This window comes from Mytilus galloprovincialis, chromosome 12, assembly GCF_965363235.1.
Source record: "Mytilus galloprovincialis chromosome 12, xbMytGall1.hap1.1, whole genome shotgun sequence".
NCBI lineage: Eukaryota > Metazoa > Mollusca > Bivalvia > Mytilida > Mytilidae > Mytilus > Mytilus galloprovincialis.
In genome coordinates this window covers 28,127,330-28,146,463 of record NC_134849.1, presented here as the reverse complement: position 1 = coordinate 28,146,463, position 19,134 = coordinate 28,127,330, and the positions used below count along the sequence as shown (strand labels likewise).

At 32.4% G+C, this 19,134-nt stretch overlaps 1 protein-coding gene across 1 annotated transcript in view; it reads right to left on the bottom strand.

The window, feature by feature from the left end:
* The window catches only part of LOC143055289 (protein PHTF2-like), a 50,984-nt gene that overhangs the window by 14,095 nt on the left and 17,755 nt on the right, over positions 1 to 19,134 (bottom strand). The window contains exons 8-13 of the mRNA XM_076228424.1: positions 16,729 to 18,028; positions 15,612 to 15,803; positions 8,595 to 8,643; positions 7,500 to 7,764; positions 6,220 to 6,316; positions 716 to 847 (exon numbers count right to left, since the gene is read on the bottom strand). Coding sequence (XP_076084539.1) covers positions 716 to 847; positions 6,220 to 6,316; positions 7,500 to 7,764; positions 8,595 to 8,643; positions 15,612 to 15,803; positions 16,729 to 18,028 — 2,035 coding nt within the window. The remainder of the gene's footprint in view (positions 1 to 715; positions 848 to 6,219; positions 6,317 to 7,499; positions 7,765 to 8,594; positions 8,644 to 15,611; positions 15,804 to 16,728; positions 18,029 to 19,134) is intronic.

Here is a 19,134-nt window from a genome sequence, read left to right as displayed (position 1 = left end):
TCAGTCGATTTGTTTAAATAAGTAGTTCACGAATAAAGGTCTACCGACGCGATTGAAATAAGTAAAGGTGTTTTCCGACAGGTAATATTGTTAAGCTGTCTCGATTTAAACCACGTGATTGATAAGAAGTATCTCTGGTCAATTTATGACCGCGGCATCGTAGATAGTCACAAAAGAAATTAACGACAGCGTACTAATTAGACAGTTCCCATATCTTTTCTACAGGGCTATCCGGGTTATAAATAAATGCTAATTAATCGTTGTAGTTCCTGTCAATATAATACTTCCATGCTATAACACAGTCTTTCAAGTCATATGACACTTCAAATTAAAAAAAAAAATGATGTAATTTTTTTTTAAATAACTAATTGGCTAGTTTTTGTTATAAAACTTATAAACATTTACTTTTTTCTGAAAAAATTTCTTTAATTGTCCAAATTTTGAAGACAATAATTCGCTGACAAAATTTCTGTAGGCAGAAACCTCAGCACAACCTTTCTTGAAAATGTCTGGAGATCGCATTACACAAGTGCGAAGGGGAAAACCAATGTGGCAAAGAGTCAACAAAAGTAAACAAAACCATTGTGGCAAAGAGTCAACAAAAGTAAACATATCTCCTTCATCGAAATACACTATATCTTTTTGTACAATCAATCTATCAGTCAATCTCTAGCCCATTACTATAAGATATTTTACTACTGTGATTTTTACTTACCTTTAAATAAGACCTGATAGACAACCAAGTTTTAATATTTCGGACTTTATTCAACCTGAAGTGTGGCATATCAAATTTCTTTGCCCTCCTTGATGATGTTAAGTAGCAGAAATGTTTTGCATACAGTAATCTCTGGAAATAAAAAAGATAACTATTTTGCACAACAATCTACTTGATTTAGCAACATTTTTCTGGCTGTCTTCGGAATGTTGTAATTTGCTTAATTTAGAAAATAAACTTTTAAATTTATTCTGTCTATAGTTAACCTATAGTGTCTTGGATCACTGAGAACATCACTGATAATAAATTCTGCAGGCCTCGACAATAACGCTTGTCCGATTGTCCGGTACCAGAGGTAAAAAAGGTCGGACAAGTAAAAGCTATACCAAGCTTGTCCGATGGGACAAGTAGAATCATTCTGCAGAAAATAAATTTGAATCAAACTTTGATGAACAAAGTATAATTATTAACAAAAAAAACAAGAAAAGAAGATTTGTTTGACATCTTTCCTTTTTAAACTGAAACTAATTGAAACTTTTTATTTCTCAAGACCCCTCAGACTTGCAATCGATAATTTAAAACTGGTTCTTTGTCAAGTACTTTTAACAGGTAAAAAGCACACTTTTCTCAGAAACCAGTCTTACCGATCCCATTCAACCATGCGCTTTTTAAAAGACAGTTTGTCACCAGCTCGGAAATGATTCGGCTCCAAGTTTAATAGACAGTTGGGCACCGTAGGAGACATATTTCATAGACATGATTGATATACAGTTTGGCAAGGCAGTAGACATTTCTGGACCAAGACAAATCAGAACTTCTTTTCCTAACTTATTTTGTTGCTTTATAATAATTAATACCAATGTCCATAATATATTTTTTAAATAAGAATGAGGAAATTATTTACCATAAAAATCATCAAATCATGTTTGATCTTTATGTAGAAAAAACAATACTTGCAATGCAGTGACCTATAGTTGTTAATTTCTGTGTCATTTGGTCTTTTGTCTCATTGACAATCATACCTCATATTCTTTTTATTGATTGCATTTGAATAAACTTTAAAAAAATAGGATAAAAATCAAATGAGTGTACATTTAGAGGCCAATCAGATGGTGCCTCATGTGCAAAGTATGATGAGACTTTAGCATTGATAAAAACTAAAACCTAAGTCCTGTGACACAACTAAATTTAGTTGTTCATGGCTCATATCTTTTAAAAGTATTTCAAAGGATATAAATCAAATTCTGTTCAATTTTTTTTAATTCATATTGTTCCTTGAATCAACTTGATATGCAAAAAAGGTTAATATTAAGATTTTTTTTGGACATGTTACAATTTCATTCGGACAAGTAAGTTTTGGTATGTACTTGTCCTACTGGACAAGTTGAACCAGATGCTCCGCAGGGCGTAGCTTTATACGACCGCAGAGGTTGAACCCTGAACGGTTGGGGCAAGTATGGACACAACATTCAAGCTGGATTCAGCTCTAAATTTGGATTGTGATTAAATAGTTGACACAGCATAGGTTTCCGACACAGAATGAATGTGTTCTAATGAACTTAAAATTTTTGTTTTCTCTTAGAGCAATTCACTATGCTGTTGAATATTAATCCTCTCAAAAAAATGTTTGAAGAAATTTTCTTTTTTATCTATGAAATTTCAAATGAGAAAAATTGAACCCAATTTTTTTAATCACATCCCCCTTTCCCTTATTCCAAAACTAATCTCAATTAAAATTTCTAATGGAGTTTGCAACAATAACTACTCATTTAAATACATCATAAAATATTAAGATGTAAAAAAACTGCTTGTTATCACTGAATGGTAAAGATTATTTTAATTTATCAGTTGGTAGTAAAAAGTGAATATACATTGTATATTGTATATAACAAAGATTTAAGTTGATTCTGGACAAAGAAAGATAACTCCAATTAAAAAAAAATCTTGCTATTGCACAATATTTTGCAATTAGATATTTCTTGCTTACTATTCTGGACAAAGAAAGATAACTCTAATTAAAAAAATATTTGCTATTTCACAATATTGTGCAATTAGATATTTCTTGCCATTGCGCAATACTGTGCAATTGAAAAGACTTGCTATTACACAATACTTAATATAATAATTTTAGATCCTGATTTGGACCAACTTGAAAACTGGGCCCATAATAAAAAATCTAAGTACATTTTTGGATTCAGCATATCAAAGAACCCCAAGATTTCAATTTTTGTTAAAATCAGACTAAGTTTAATTTTGGACCCTTTGGACTTTAGTGTAGACCAATTTGAAAACAGGACCAAAAATGAAGAATCTACATACACAGTTAGATTTGGTATATCAAAGAACCCCATTTATTCAATTTTTGATGAAATCAAACAAAGTTTAATTTTGGACCCCAATTTGGACCAACTTGAAAACTGGGCCAATAATCAAGAATCTAAGTACATTTTTAGATTCAGCATATCAAAGAACCTAACTGATTCATTTTTTGTCAAAATCAAACTAAGTTTAATTTTGGACCCTTTGGACCTTAATGTAGACCAATTTGAAAACGGGACCAAAAGTTAAGAATCTACATACACAGTCATGACAGTTAGATTCGGCATATCAAATAACCCCAATTATTCAATTTTGATGAAATCAAACAAAGTTTAATTTTGGACCCTTTGGGCCCCTTATTCTGTTGGGACCAAAACTCCCAAAATCAATACCAACCTTCCTTTTATGGTCATAAACCTTGTGTTTAAATTTCATAGATTTCTATTTACTTAAACTAAAGTTATTGTGCGAAAACTAAGAATAATGCTTATTTGGGCCCTTTTTTGGCCCCTAATTCCTAAACTGTTGAAACCAAAACTCCGAAAATCAATCCCAACTGTTCTTTTGTGGACATAAACCTTGTGTCAAAATTTCATAGATTTCTATTAACTTAAACTAAAGTTATAGTGCGAAAACCAAGAAAATGCTTATTTGGGCCCTTTTTGGCCCCTAATTCCTAAAATGTTGGGACCAAAACTCCCAAAATCAATACCAATCTTCCTTTTGTGGTCATAAACCTTGTGTTAAAATTTCATAGATTTCCATTCACTTTTACTAAAGTTAGAGTGCGAAAACTAAAAGTATTCGGACGACGACGGCGACGACGACAACGACGCAGACGACGATGCCAACGTGATAGCAATATACGACGAAAAATTTTTCAAATTTTGCGGTCGTATAAAAAAAAGTTATTGTAGAGGCCTGTTCTGTCACACAACCTCTGAAGTCAACAAAAAAATGAGAAGACTATTTAGTGGATAACATAAATCAAAAATTTTCAAGTGCTTTTAAAATGTGCTGAATCTTAAACAGTTAAAACAAGCATTATACTTTTTGACTCTCCTGATGTGGCAAGTTTTAAGGTATATTTTCAATGAGAACTGTTAAGTCCGTCTCCAGGTGCGGGATTTTCTTGCTGTGTTGTAGATCAAATTTTGGCCTTCAGCTCTTTTTTTTAACTCTTTGATTGGGTTATTGTCTCTTCGACACATTCCCCATTTCCATTTTTAAAATCCGATATTATATAAACTAAATAATGCTTAAAATGCTTTCAAAGTAGTTTGTATGGCATTTAAGCACATATATATACACAAAACCACAACATACTGGATGACAAAATGGATGACATCCATTAAAGATTTCCAGTAGTCTCTTGTTCTTTCAATCCCAACATCGGAAACTATTAAAAATTGGCAAGTATCTATACTATTAAACGAGAAGACCTCATTTTGGGTGTCGCTTCTCTTCCTTCCACAATAAATCAATCATCATGCCTCTGTGTTCTTTAGGTAACATGCATAGTCGCATTTGTCATCCATTCTTATGATTATTCAGATTGAGTTATTTTGGGAGAAAAACGACAAAAAGGAGTCCGGATATGATTTCGTCATCGGACTGACTTTTAGTCATAGATAAGACTTCCGGTTTTAAAGATGCACAAATACAACCAATCGTATGATAGATAACAAAAATGAAAAATAAATAATCCAATCAGAGCGTTCTCCATATCATGGTGTTTAGATCGCAAGAACCACTACTATTATACCTTCTTATAGAGGACAATTATTTTTCGCGTTTATCTACATGTAAACTACGATTATACTACTTTAATATATAGAGACTCTCTGTATTCTGTCTACTGTTTTCTTTGAAATGTTTACTATTTAAGGGGTCATACCAGTTGTATATATATTAAAATAAGTAAAACATTTGACACAAGTACAACCAATCGTATGATGGATAACAAAAATGGGAAAAAAAATAAGCCATTCAGAGCGTTCTCAATATCATGGTGTTTAGATCGCAAGAATCACAACTATTATATATCTCCTTAGAGAGGACAATTATTGTTCGCGTTTCATATCATGGTGTTTAGATCGCAAGAACCACAACTATCATACCTCCTTAGAGAAGACAATTATTTTTCGCGTTTATCTACATGTAAACTACGATTATACTACTTTAATATATAGAGACTGTCTGTATTCTGTCAGGGACTTTCTATCTTAGTATGTTAGTATGTTAGTATAGAAAGTCGGCCCTGATTCTGTCTACTGTTTTCTTTGAAATTTTTACTATTTAAGGGATCATACCACTTGCATATATATTAAAATAAATAAAACATGCTCAACTTCATCTAAAACTACCTCGACCAAAAACTTTAACCTGAAGCGGGACAGACACGGACGGACGAACGAACGGATGTACAGACTAGAAAACATAATGCCCATAAATGGGGCATAACAATTTATTGTTGAAAGAGAAAATAGTGATTTGGCAAAAATGAAAGTAAGGTAGAGATTAGAAGTAGACAGGATCTTTTTCGGGGCGTCGGGATCGAGTGTTTTTAAGCTCGGGATTTGGGGATTGATCCTTACGGGATCCGGGAATATATTTTTTGATTTCGGGATATGCATTTCTTTAAATTCTGCATCTCGGGATTTCATGGTTTTACGTCCGGGATTTCGGGATCAGGACCCGTCCGACCACCCCTCAAATTAGCCTTAGTCATTTATACATGATTCATATCCTACCATTGGCATGTTAATAAGGCTCTCAAAAGAAAAAGAAAACACTGATGGATTGTCCTAGAAGCATATTTTATTAGACTAATAATGGTCTATATATAAGCAGTTACATTTATTTCATGTTTGAAACGGTGTAAATTGTTAATTTGATTTGACTTTTACCAAAAGAAGCATTGTAGCAAAGGAGAAGAATAATTGTGGTCTGAGGCCAGACACACGAAAATAATTGAATTTAACAGAAAGGAAACAAATATCGGACTTTGGAAAAAGATAGAGGGCTTTTGATACCTTTTATGAAATTCTCCATACATAATATCTTTTACAAAAAATCATCCTGCAACAGTCTACAAGCTGTATATGCCCGCGATTTCGTGGGTGTGTTCTAGTCTTAATTAAATTTAGAGTCCTGTGAAGATTAATTCGTTTATTCTAAATTACCTGTTTAAATGTTCTGTCAGCCACAGACAGAAGGAAAAAGAAAACAGAACTTAGCCAGAATCTCTGTACAATGCCATTCATCATGATAAGATTCAACCTACAAAAAACACACATTTTTTAAATAAGATATCATCCTTAAACAAGAATGTGTCCAAAGTACATGGATGCCCCACTCCCACTATCATTTTCCATGTTCAATGGACCGTGAAATTTGGTAAAAAAAAACTAAATTGGCATTAAAATTAGAAAGATCATACCATTGGGAACGTGTGTACTAAGTTTCAAATTGATTGGACTTCAACGTCACCAAAAACTTTAAACTGAAACTTGCACTTTCATTTTCTATGTTCAGTGGACCGTGAAATTGGGGTCAAAAGTCTAATTTGGCTTTAAAATTAGAAAGATTATATCATAAGCAACATATGTACTAAGGAGCTTTTTATAGCTGACAATGCAGTAGTCTTTTGTGGATAGTTGTCTCATTGGCAATCATACCACATCTTCTTTTTTATAAGTTTCAAGTTGATTGGACTTCAGCTTTATCAAGAACTACCTAGACGAAAAACTTTAACCTGAAACGGGACAGACGGACGGACGTACAGACCAGAAAACATAATGCCCCTCTACTATTGTAGGTGGGGCATAAAAACACACATATCCTTTCTTTCCTACTGATATAACTTAAGTAACTATTGATAAATTATACATAGAAATTTCTTCAGCTGGAAGCAAATTATTTTTTCTCTCCTTTTCAGAAAGTTTAATTTTCGACTTATTTGATGATACCCCCACCCAAATATTATGGTTAACAGAAAATTGTTGCGTAAAGTCCAAAATTTTTAGCTTGGCTATCATGCGTTAAATGATACGAGTGTTCGTTAAACAGGAAGTTGTTGATTAATGAATCTGAAAACACATCACATAGTATAGCTGACACATATATATATAAACCCTGAAACCAAATTTCAAAAATCCTTATGATGTAGTTCCTGAGACGAAAAATATTCATGGGAAGGACCGAAGACAGACAAAGGTAAAACAGTTAACCCCCACTTTTTCAATTTGGGGTATAATTACTCATTTAGGAAATTCTACACGATATGTCTCTGTTTTTGCATAGATCATTAATTTGTCACTTAGGTCAAAATTTGATGCAGACATAACTAAACAATGTCAATTTGAAACACCAAATGTTGAAAAAAAAAAATTCATTATGAAAGTCATCAAATTTGATTAAACGAATTTCGCCAAGTTAGATCTGTGAAAGGATTTTTACTAACCTCCATGAATTATGCATCAAACAGCACCAAACTTTGGATAAAAAAGTTATGATTTCCAGACTCATTAAGCTAGGAAATTCTTTGACATGATAAAGACGGAATACTAGCGGTACGAGACACAATAAGACAGAGAATGTAAAGCCTATGAGTATGTAGTCTGAACTCTCTGGAATATCGTCCACTTTCTCTATGATGGTCCAGCCTAACTCTAAGGCAGTTAAATCTACTTTCTGACATTCTCCCTTCTCCCAGATGACGCAGCTTACTGAAAAAGTAATTATATCTATATACTGTAAATTCAGAAATTATTGCATGCTTATATTACATGTATTATTATTGCCATTTGCTCAATGATCAAAATCGACGTTTGTCAAACTGCAATGTATACATCATGTAAATATGCAATGTATATTGCAATTATCATGATTTTAGGGTTCAAATTTCTTATTTTTTACATTTTTGTCAACACATGAGCAGGTCATATATTTAAAATTGTGTAAATTTCTTATGTAAATTAGCCGAGCAAAATCTATTTTGATCAAAGAGTTGAGTATACCCTTAAAAGAATGAGTCTGATATTTTTAACTAACTAAATGCTAACACAGATTTCTCCTATACAGATCTATACAAATAGGATGATATTTAAGCAGAATTGTAGAACATGTAAAATCAGGTGTTTTAACACCCTTGCTGCTTTTACATACACCAAAAACAAATCTGTATTCATTGTTCTTGTTTGAAATTTCTTTTGTTATAAGTGTTGGTGTTTCAGAGAGTTTTCCTTAAACTGTTGTAGAAATACTTTTATCGCTATTTAGTGCATTTTTCTTTTCATCTTTTTTTGTGATAATTCTCATATCATGCTCCTCGTTTTAGATGGAAAAATTATCGCTAGAAACTAAGGAGGCCAAGTGACGTTGCTAACGAAATTGACATGAAATTGACACGTCGTCATAGGTAAAATAGCAATAAAAAGATTATCATTGGTTATCTCAACTCGATTACTTTTCTAACTTTTGCTGTACCAGCTCAAGCGAGAAAATCAATCTCATTGAGATGATCAACGATAATCTATAAATATTTAATACAACTGACCTTTATCCGGTGGTACATAATGGTGACCTAAAGCTGAACTACTGGTAGGCTGTAATAATAGTCAATATTATCAATAATAAATATTACTTATTAATTGTGATAACTTATAAATATCATGTATATGATATATGCTAATAAATTAAAATCTGCAACTAATTTAAATTCCTGAATTGATTTCAAATCAAGTCTATACAATTATCATGATATATATCTTTTATAAATAATGAGATGTCAGTAAATAAATAAAGCAATACATATTGCAACCGATCTAGAGGTCTTCATATTTCAACACTAAGAAAATAAATGTGTTTCAAAACACCTATAAATAAACTAAAGGGTAAAATAATTTTGATTGTACTCTTCATTTTAAAATTTAGAAAATGTTGCCTTACAATAGAAGTCTTAGATACTTCATTTTATTTTTTATTAATTAGTTGTTCATGTTCAGGATGTTGTTACCATGGTTATTGACTTAGTTTTCAGACACTGTGAGTACTCTCAGATCTGTACCTTTTGTCTCAATTTTTTGCTAGTTTTGTTTTTGTATTGTACCAATCTGAAGAGTAAAGTCCTATTCAACTGATTTTTTTAGTTTTTATGTGAACTGTTACATCAATGTCAAGTTTGAGGAATGGTGGGACACCAGCAAACATGTTTAACCCCTACATTCTGAATGGGGCTGTCCCAAGTCAGGAGCTTGTAATTAAGTGGTTGTTTTATATTGCTGCATATCAAATTTGTTTTTCATTTGTTGTCTTGTACACAAGGTGTTGGTTTTCTGATTTGAATTGTTTCACATTTAGTAATGCTATGTGGTAGGGTCTTTGCTCATTGTTGAAAGCTGTACCAGGACCTTCAGATGCTTATATTTACATCATTTGGGCTTTGGTGGACAGTAGTCTCTTTGGCAACCATATCACATCTTCTTATTTTATTTATCATACTAATATCATTGTTCATAAACTTCTGCTATCTATGAATTAGTATAAAGTTGAATGTAATACACATTCCCATTAACCTATATCATGTATATACCAACATAGCTTGGGTTAAAAAGTTTGTATTATACACAATTGGAAAAGGTATTTGAAAGGTAGTACTGTGAAAGTATTTTATTCGTGGGGAACCAATTTTCGTGGTTTTCGTGGACGACTTGATCGGGCTTATATATTGAATTAGTGTCATCACTACAATTAACACAAAGGTGCAACAATTTAAATGTTTACTTTTCAATTTCCTTTAATAAAGACAACTTGAAATCATTGTTTCTAATGGCTTCAATTCTTCACTCTCTTTTTTTTTTTAGAGAAATAAAATCCATGAATTTAAGAACCCAGGAACATGTAACTTTTGCTCTAACCACTAAAAATTGATACCCATGAATTAAAGTACTTTCACAGTATAATCATATGTATAACTCATAAAATGATTTTCATTTATTTTTCCAACAGAAATAAGGGATTATCTTATATAAATACAAATACTGGTTGGTGATTGCTCTTTTATCAGGTTGATCCCTACATTAGTGAAACATTAGACAGTTTAAGTAAAAAAATGGTGAGTGAAATGTACTTTAAGAGACAATTGGTTTTGGAACCTAAACTTTAAATGTTATTTTTTTTACGTTACTTTTAGTTTAGTTCATATTTTTATGCTGTACATAATGTTTATTTTTCTTATGTAAAGATGATGTCTTATTTTACTATGTACCAATTTTAAGTCTGAAAATGTTTTATGAATATTTTTACTTGTCTGTATATATTCATTGCATATGTTGTTAGACGCATTTGTGGATACCCTGTCCACAAGTGCCCCCGTTGTAAAGGGGTAGTTTCTAAATAAATATATATATATATATTATTATACAGGCTATACCTAAGGTTACCTTCAGTCTTTATACTGTCTTCAAATTAAATATACTGTAAACAATTGTACATGTACAATCATTACTACTTTAACATGAATATAAGCAAGCAATAGTTTATTATCACTCATCATATAAGCCTGTGATTTAGCAAAAATATTAAAACTAATTTCAAACTGTGCATTAATGCATTAGCACATACCATTATAATAAGCCTTCTCAAAGTTAATACACCATTCAACATCAAATTGAAGTCAAACGTTCAACCAGTGAAAACAAAATGTTTGTTGATGAAAAGATAACAAGAATGTGTCCCCAGTACACGGATGCCCAATCCGCATTATCATTTTCTAATGTTCAGTGGACTTAGGTGCGGAACCGTAACTCTTATGGTCCTTTTTTTCATTTTTTTTTTAATTTTGTGGACCATGGTCCGCAAATAGTAAAAAAATAACATAAGGACCTAAGAGCTACGGTTCCGCAGCTACAGTGGACTGTGAAAATGGAGTAAAAACTCTAATTTGGCATTATAATTAGAAAGATCATATCACATGTATCATAAGGAACATGAGTACTAAGTTTCAAGTTGATTGGACTTTAACTTCATCAAAAGCTACCTCGACCAAAAAATTTAACCAAAACTTTAACCTAAAGCAGGACGAACAGAAGAATGAACAGATGCACAGACCAGAAAACATAATGTCCATAAATGGGGAATTAAAACGGTGATAAATAACTAGTATTGTTATTATACATGTTATAGTTTCTATCATAAAAATTCTTGAGGTCAAGCTAAAATCGTTTTTGTTTTTTTTAGCTGATGGCTCACTATATACTGATTTTTGAGTCTGGATATTTTACTACCTCTTTTATTCATAATTGTTTTATTACACCATGCTATACTCTAACCTATCATATAAAGTTAAGCCCAAGTATCTTATTTCATATGTATTATTACATTTTACATGTTTTGAAGTGTAATGTTGCATATATTTTTCAATGACACAAGATTTCTACACTAGTAACAACGAAATTTGCAACTTTTTCAGTTTATTGCAGTGTAAATGAGAATACAATAAAATTGAGAATGGGAAATGGGGAATATGTCAAAGAGACAACAGCCAGACCAAAGAGTAGACAACAGCCAAAGGCCACCCATTGGTCTTCAATTTGACAAAGAGAATTAAACAGATTGGTTGATTGGAAGGAATGCTAAAAACATTCAACCTAAACATCATACATGTAAATAATGACTATCGTAATCTTTAAAAACTGAACATGGTGCAAGACTATTCTGTCAAAAAACATACATTTCCCACTTTGCCTTTATTGCGCAAGGTCCCCGAACATACCGGTAGAGGTCTGTTTCATGCATTTTTTTGGTTAAGCACTGTTTTGTTTAGTGTCAAGAACATTCTCTTAAATAATCTATGTAAAATATCAATAAATATAAAATCAGTTTACCAACCTAAAAAAGATTTTCAGCCAGAATGCAGGAAACAAGGGAACTTTTATAGCTTGCTATGAGGTATGAATTTTACTCACTGTTGAAGGCTGTTACATGACTTATAGGAATAGTTATCAAAGGTACCATGATTATAATTTAGTACGCTAGACGCGCATTTCGTCTACATAAGACTCATCATTGATGCTCAAATCAAAACTGTTAAAAAGCCAAACACGTACAAAGTTGAAGATCATTGAGGATCTGAAATTCAAAAAAATTGTGCCAAATACGGCTAAGGTAATCTATTCCTGGGATAAGAAAATCCTTAGTTTTTTTCGAAAAGTTCAAAGTTTTGTAAACAGGAAATTTATAAAAATAACCACATAATTGATATTCATGTCAACACTGAAGTGCTGACTACTGGTGACACACTCGGGACGAAACATCTATTGTTATTTGAACTCGTGTGGTTAGAGGTCTCATTGGCAATCATACTACATGTGTACTACATCTTCATATCTCAAGATTTTTTGTTTTCTATAATAATTTAATATCTTAATCATACAGAGCTTTTTAAAGCATGCATAACCTCAAGCACACATTAAATGACTTTTATACTAATTATAAATAGTCACTCAGTCTATTTTTAAAAACACATTGATTAGTATTTCAAGAAAGATTTCAAGAAGAATCAAAGTCATCCTGGTTAAATATTATATTACAGAAGAAGGCCAAATGAAAAATATTTTGTTGTTCCAGTTAAGTGCATAAATCAATGTATATATCATGTATATATAAACTGTCAATCATGACTGTGCAGCAATTCAAAATGATGAAATAAACTAGAGGCTCTCAAGAGCCTGTATCGCTCACCTGATTCTACTTGGGTTTTTGAAATCATATAAAAAAATATAAAATTTGGCTAAAAGTAACAACACTTGGCCAGCACCTAATAAGAAAAGGAACATTCATGCTATGTTTGATTTCATTCAATTCAGTGGTTCTTAAGAAGAAGACTTTTGTATGCATTTCCCATAGGGTCCTATGTTAAACTAAGTCCCCCCACTGGCGGCCATCTTGGATGTTGCAATGACAACAAAGTAACAACATTTGGTCAGCATCTCATTAGGATATTCATGCTATGTTTGGTTTCATTCCATTCAGTAATTCACTAAAAGAAGACATTTGTATGCATTTCCCATAGGGTTCTATGTTAAACTAAGTCCCCCTGCTGGCAGCCATCTTGGATGTTGAATCGGCTACAAAGTAACAATACTTGGTCAGCACCTCATAAGGAACATTCATGCCATGTTTGGTTTCATTCCATTCAGTGGTTCTCTAAAAGAAGACATCTGTATATATATTTCCAATAGGGTCCTATGTTAAACTAAGTCCCCCTACTGGTGGCCATCTTGGATGATGGATCGGCTACAAAGTAACAACACTTGGTCAGCACCTTATAAGGAACATTCATGCCATGTTTGGTTTCATTCCATTCAGTGGTTCTCTAAAATAAGTCATTTGTATGCATTTCCCATAGGGTCCTATGTTAAACTAAGTCCCCCGTTGGCGGCCATCTTGGATGATGGATCGGCTACAAAGTAACAACACTTGGTCAGCACCTCATAAGGAACATTCATGCCATGTTTGGTTTCATTCCATTCAGTGGTTCTCTAAAAGAAGTCATATGTATGTATTTCCCATAGGGTCTAATGTTAAACTAAGTCCCCCGCCGGCCGCCATCTTGGATGATGGATCGGCTACAAAGTAACAACACTTGGTCAGCACCTCATAAGGAACATTCATGCCATGTTTGGTTTCATTCCATTCAGTGGTTCTCTAAAAGAAGTCATTTGTATGCATTTCCCATAGGGTCCTATGTTAAACTAAGTCCCCCGCTGGCGGCCATCTTGGATGATGGATCGGCTACAAAGTAACAACACTTGGTTAGCACCTCATAAGGAACATTCATGCCATGTTTGGTTTCATTTCATTCAGTGGTTCTCTAGAAGAAGTTCAAAATGTAAAAAGTTAACGACGACGACGACGACGACGGACAACGGACGCCAAGTGATGAGAAAAGCTCACTTGGCCCTTTGGGCCAGGTGATCAGCTGAAAATGAGATTTTAATTGATATAAGTCATGATATTGTAAATGATTGGGATAAGGGGTGCACTGAAATTACATCTTTAATAAAATAAATCTTTTATTTGAAATTATAATTATACATGTCCTCATTTAACATGTTTAATCATGAGTGGTAAACAAATTAAATAAAAGATAGCTCTCAGACATGTCAATAGACAGAATATTAATAGAATTTTTCAATTAATCAACATTGCTTCAAAAAATGTATCAAACATTAAAAAAAATAATTTCGAACATCTTAAATTACTATCACCATTGATCACACTTATCATGCTTATATAAAAGGTCTGATGTTTTTTTTTAGTAAAACATTCGACTGTTTAATTTAAATCTAAAACCTAAAACTGATTTTTCCATTTGAGTACGTTGTACTTTGAGCAAACTGTAACAAAGTATATTTTTTGCTTGGCCAATATATAGATACATTGCCTGTATGCCAGATGCTAATTTCTGATATATATCTCTTACCTCTGCGCTTCCCTAAGGAAAACGATAATCATATAAAGTTTTGATGAAGAAGAAAATAATATTTTAAGGACTAGCAGCTATAAATTGATTCTACAATAAAAGCCATGCAAGCATTTCATTGGATGATCATTTTTCTTTTCTCAATACAGTATTTATATGATATTTGTAAGTTTGCTGTTTCCTTTGTAAAAATTATCAAAAATTTACATATATAATACAGTGTGACAGTTTATTATGAAAAACACTAACATATCAAATTTGCTTATAACATTCAAGATTGGTATGAAACTAAAATTCTCTTAAATAGTCCATTTTTTATTTTTTTTTTTTTTTTTGCGGGGGGGGGGGGGGGGGGGAACAGTTGAGTGAGTGAGCATTTAATAAAAAAACCTTCTAAAAATGTAATTTGAAATTTGTAAATTAACCAAAATAATAATAAACCAGTAAAAAGAGTATTCTTAATAAAATTGTTCATCCACTTAAAATTTTATTATGTTTATATAGTACAAGTTTATAAGGTACTTAGAACATGTAGAATTCTACGTACCTACGTACAAGCTTGACAATAATCCCATACGATATTCAATATATGTATGTATAACAAATGTACATGTACTGTAGCTGTCTTTTGTTTGGAAATAAGACTATGCTCATCATTATTTATTCAAGTTGTTCTTGTGAATGTATCATTGAAAATATTTTTCAAATTACCAAATATGATGTGATGTTACTTTTGATGTTAAGGGCGGAAAAAAAAAATCGATGTCAAGTCATATATTGTTACCATGCTAGAAAAGGCCAGAAAAGATAAATTCTTAGATTCTCATTTCCATTACGCTTTCAATTAATCTCCCTTATTAACGCATACACATAGAACGTTGTTTACTCTATATTTTTGACACATACATTGACATACATGTATATAAACACAGATCATTTCAACTGTGACTGTAATAGTCATGAGAGTTAATTGCTGTCTTTAATATTTTTTAAAGAATTAAGTCTACTTTCCCAATCTCCCCAAAAAATTACAGGAGAATCTAGAAATTATTTTTCATGGCCTAAAAGATAAGAGTTGGCTATACATACAGGTTGAAGGAGATTTATTACATGTATGTTGCTCTCTCCTGCCGTTTGATTGGCTGATGAAGAGTTCAACACTGTTGTTGATGTTTCTTGCTCCGCCTCATTTCCAAGTTCAACATCTGATCCACAACTACTAGAATATGTGGAGGTGGTGTCATCAGATTGTACCCTATCTTCCCAATCAGAGCTGGTCAGCTAAAATAAAGAATAATAAAACATTTATCATGTTTATGTTAAAATTTTATATTTACTGTTTACAAAGCTTTGCATTTCATGCATTTTCTGTACTACAATGTACTAACTTAAGGATTTTCTTCCCAAGGAATTTATAACGGAGGTCTCATTGGGGGGTTCTGATCCTGGTTCCCATTTTACTGTTTTGTCAGATTCCTGTATCCCGCTTACACTATGTACGTAAGCAATTCTCATTTTTTTGGTAATTTCTGGTGTCCTGCTCGACTTCATTTCCTGTTTTCATGGCACAATAATTTGACTTTCACATGTCACGTTTACAAAAAACCAGCAATCCTGTGTCATGCTTAGGCCCCATTGAGACCCACTTTAACCAAAGTTGTATTTAGCAGAACCTTTTGCAATTTTGGGTCCTCAATCATATCAATAATCTAAGACAGTTCTTTATTTGGCTTTTGAACCTTTTTTTTAAAGCGTTACTGAAGAGTCTTTTAAAGATGAAACATGCATCTATCATTCACAAATTTAATCCTGATGTATATGGCAAGTTCATTATGCAGAGATATTTTGAATGATTTTATATATAGGAATCTTCCTAACGGAAAAACCTTTTAAATCACTTACTGTCAAAATTTATAGGCAGCATGCAAAAACATCAAATTATCAAATGTGGTCAAATAACTCGATTCAAAAGTAGAAGACATTGTAGAAGTGGAATGTTTTCTTCAAAATTTTGTTTCCAACATGTTTTCTTGCTAAAAAATATTTTTAATCCACAGTCATGACAGTGCCCATAAATTAAGCCATGTCAGTAAAACAAATGTTTGTGATTGTCAAATCCAAAATGAAGATAGTAACTTGGCAACTACACTGCTGTTATTCCTATTCTAATGCATTAAAATAGAACTTGAACATCACACAAATTTACCTTATGGCCACTAGTATGACTAGCTTGGCTTGTTTCACCATCTGAGGAGCTGATATCTTTCTTTAAACTTTCCTTATTTCTAGTTATTATTCTCTTAGTTCTATAGAATGGTCCAGACTCACTGCTTTCATCTCCAACAGTATGGCTACGTCTTCTCAAGCCCTGAAGAAGGACAGTTTTAGCCTTTAATTGAGTTTCTTTGTCCGATTCAGACCCAGAGTTATTTCTTTCTGGATCAGTATCTGACATCACTTCCTTTTTAGGTTTCGGTATTGTGGAAGGCAGGGGAACAGATTCTGACCTAAACAATAGAGTTTTGTTCGTAAAATCAATTCCACTATCCTCGCTTTGAGTTTCTCCATGTCTTAAAACATTCAACTGTTCCCTTGGATTTCTATAAGAATTGGATCCTGGTTTGTTGTCTTTGGCTTGCACTTTGTCTGACTGTTTGTAATCTGTTACCCCACTGCCTCCTACAGCAAAGTTATCCAAATCACTGGTACCTTCATACTCTAATGTATTGGACTCGGGAGCAGAACTGGAGCTTGTTATAGAGCTCAAACTATCTATAGATGGGTTCATAAAATCCACAGCTTCCTCTGCAGTTAAATTTTCCACTTTACGAATTGTCCCATCAGTAAAATTAGGAATTTTTAGTCCTTCAATAATATTGTCACATTTTTCTGCCAAATGCATATCACTGGACAACACGTCTATACCTGTGTTGCTATGGCAACTGTTATGTTTATGTTTTTTAGCACCATTTTCTTGATTTGAAAAACCACCTGGACAAAGTTTTAATTCTAATTGACTTTTTCCTTTTTTATCAGTATCAATTTTACAATTTCCTGTGATTTCTTCTGGTTTCCCAGACAAGGAAGGAGTCAAGTTTTCAAGATTATCTCTAGTTATATCCTCTTTTGAATCATTAATAGTTTTTTCTATTTCTGAATCAAAACTCTCTGCTCTTTTGAGAGAACCATTATTCTCCTCGTCAGTTGTGTATGTTTCACTATCTTGACTTTCCTGTTTTTTAATTCGATCATCCGGAACAATTCTTAACGCTTCTTCTTGATATGCATCGCTCCAACTAACAGACTTACTTTCAATTCCGCCATTTTTCTTTGGTTTGACAACAAACTCTTTATTTTTCACAACTCTCTTTGGACGTCTGTCGACACTAGGAGGTGACTTTCTGTCAAGATCCTGTGGCAGTGTCGAGGAAATTCTTGATGGTTTTTCACCACCATGATTAGGTGATGAAGATGATAAAGTCCTTTTCCTCCTGATTTGGAATTCTCTACAAAAAATTCAAGAAAAGCTACAAACATTTATGGAATTATCTTCATTTAGTTTATTTATATTCACTTAATATTTTTTTGAAATAAAGTACCATTTAATATTATCTCATGATGTATCAATATTGATACTAGTGGTTTGGTTCTTTCTTTTGTAGTATTAATCTAATTAGTCTACAAAAATACTCATTAAATCAATCTTTATGACAAAAGCATTATTTTCAGAAACGTTTTTTTCATTCGAAGTGAAGGTAATATAAAATGTCATTTTTAGACCACAAATAAATGAAAAAAATAGCCAGATTTTTATAGAAATCTTTTCTTGAGACCTGATATTCCTTTAACACTTACTTTTACATCACAGATTTGAAATTCTATTGAGATTAGATATTCACCTTAAAGATTTGATTACCCGTTGAGATCTATGTTAGACATGAGACTGGGTACAACTGGTGTACTGTATTGAGATTGATTCATTTTATAATGTTATTAAACACATGTATGAATCAAGTAAATCTTGTGTTAAAATTTAATCCAGAGTAACAGATTTTTTCCAGATAAAACTTGGAGTTAAACAAGGGGACAATTTAAGTCCCAATCTATTTAAGTTATTTATAAATGACTTGCCAGAGTATTTAAAAGAAAGTGAAGACCCTGTTATTCTTAATGGGAAACCAGTTAATTGCTTATTATATGCAGATGATTTGGTCCTTTTATCAACATCTGCTAAAGGATTGCAAACAAGACTAAACATCCTAGAAAAATATTGTAAAGATTGGTGTTTAAGTGTAAATCACACCAAAACAAAGGTTCTGATATTCAACAAAGCAGGCAGACACATTTGTGAAAAAATTACTTATGAAAATATGTTCATTGATAGTGTTAATAAGTATAAATATCTTGGTTTGCACTTTAGTGCATCAGGGTATTTTCATATGTTCAAAATGAACTGTATAAAAACTCCCTGAAGGCTTATCATAAATTGTACAAGAATTTATTATCACTTAATCCAAGCATAAGTACCAGCTTACATGTATTTGATCATACCATAAAACCAATACTCCTATATGGGTCTGAAATATGGGGAACTTTTAATCCATTATCAGCA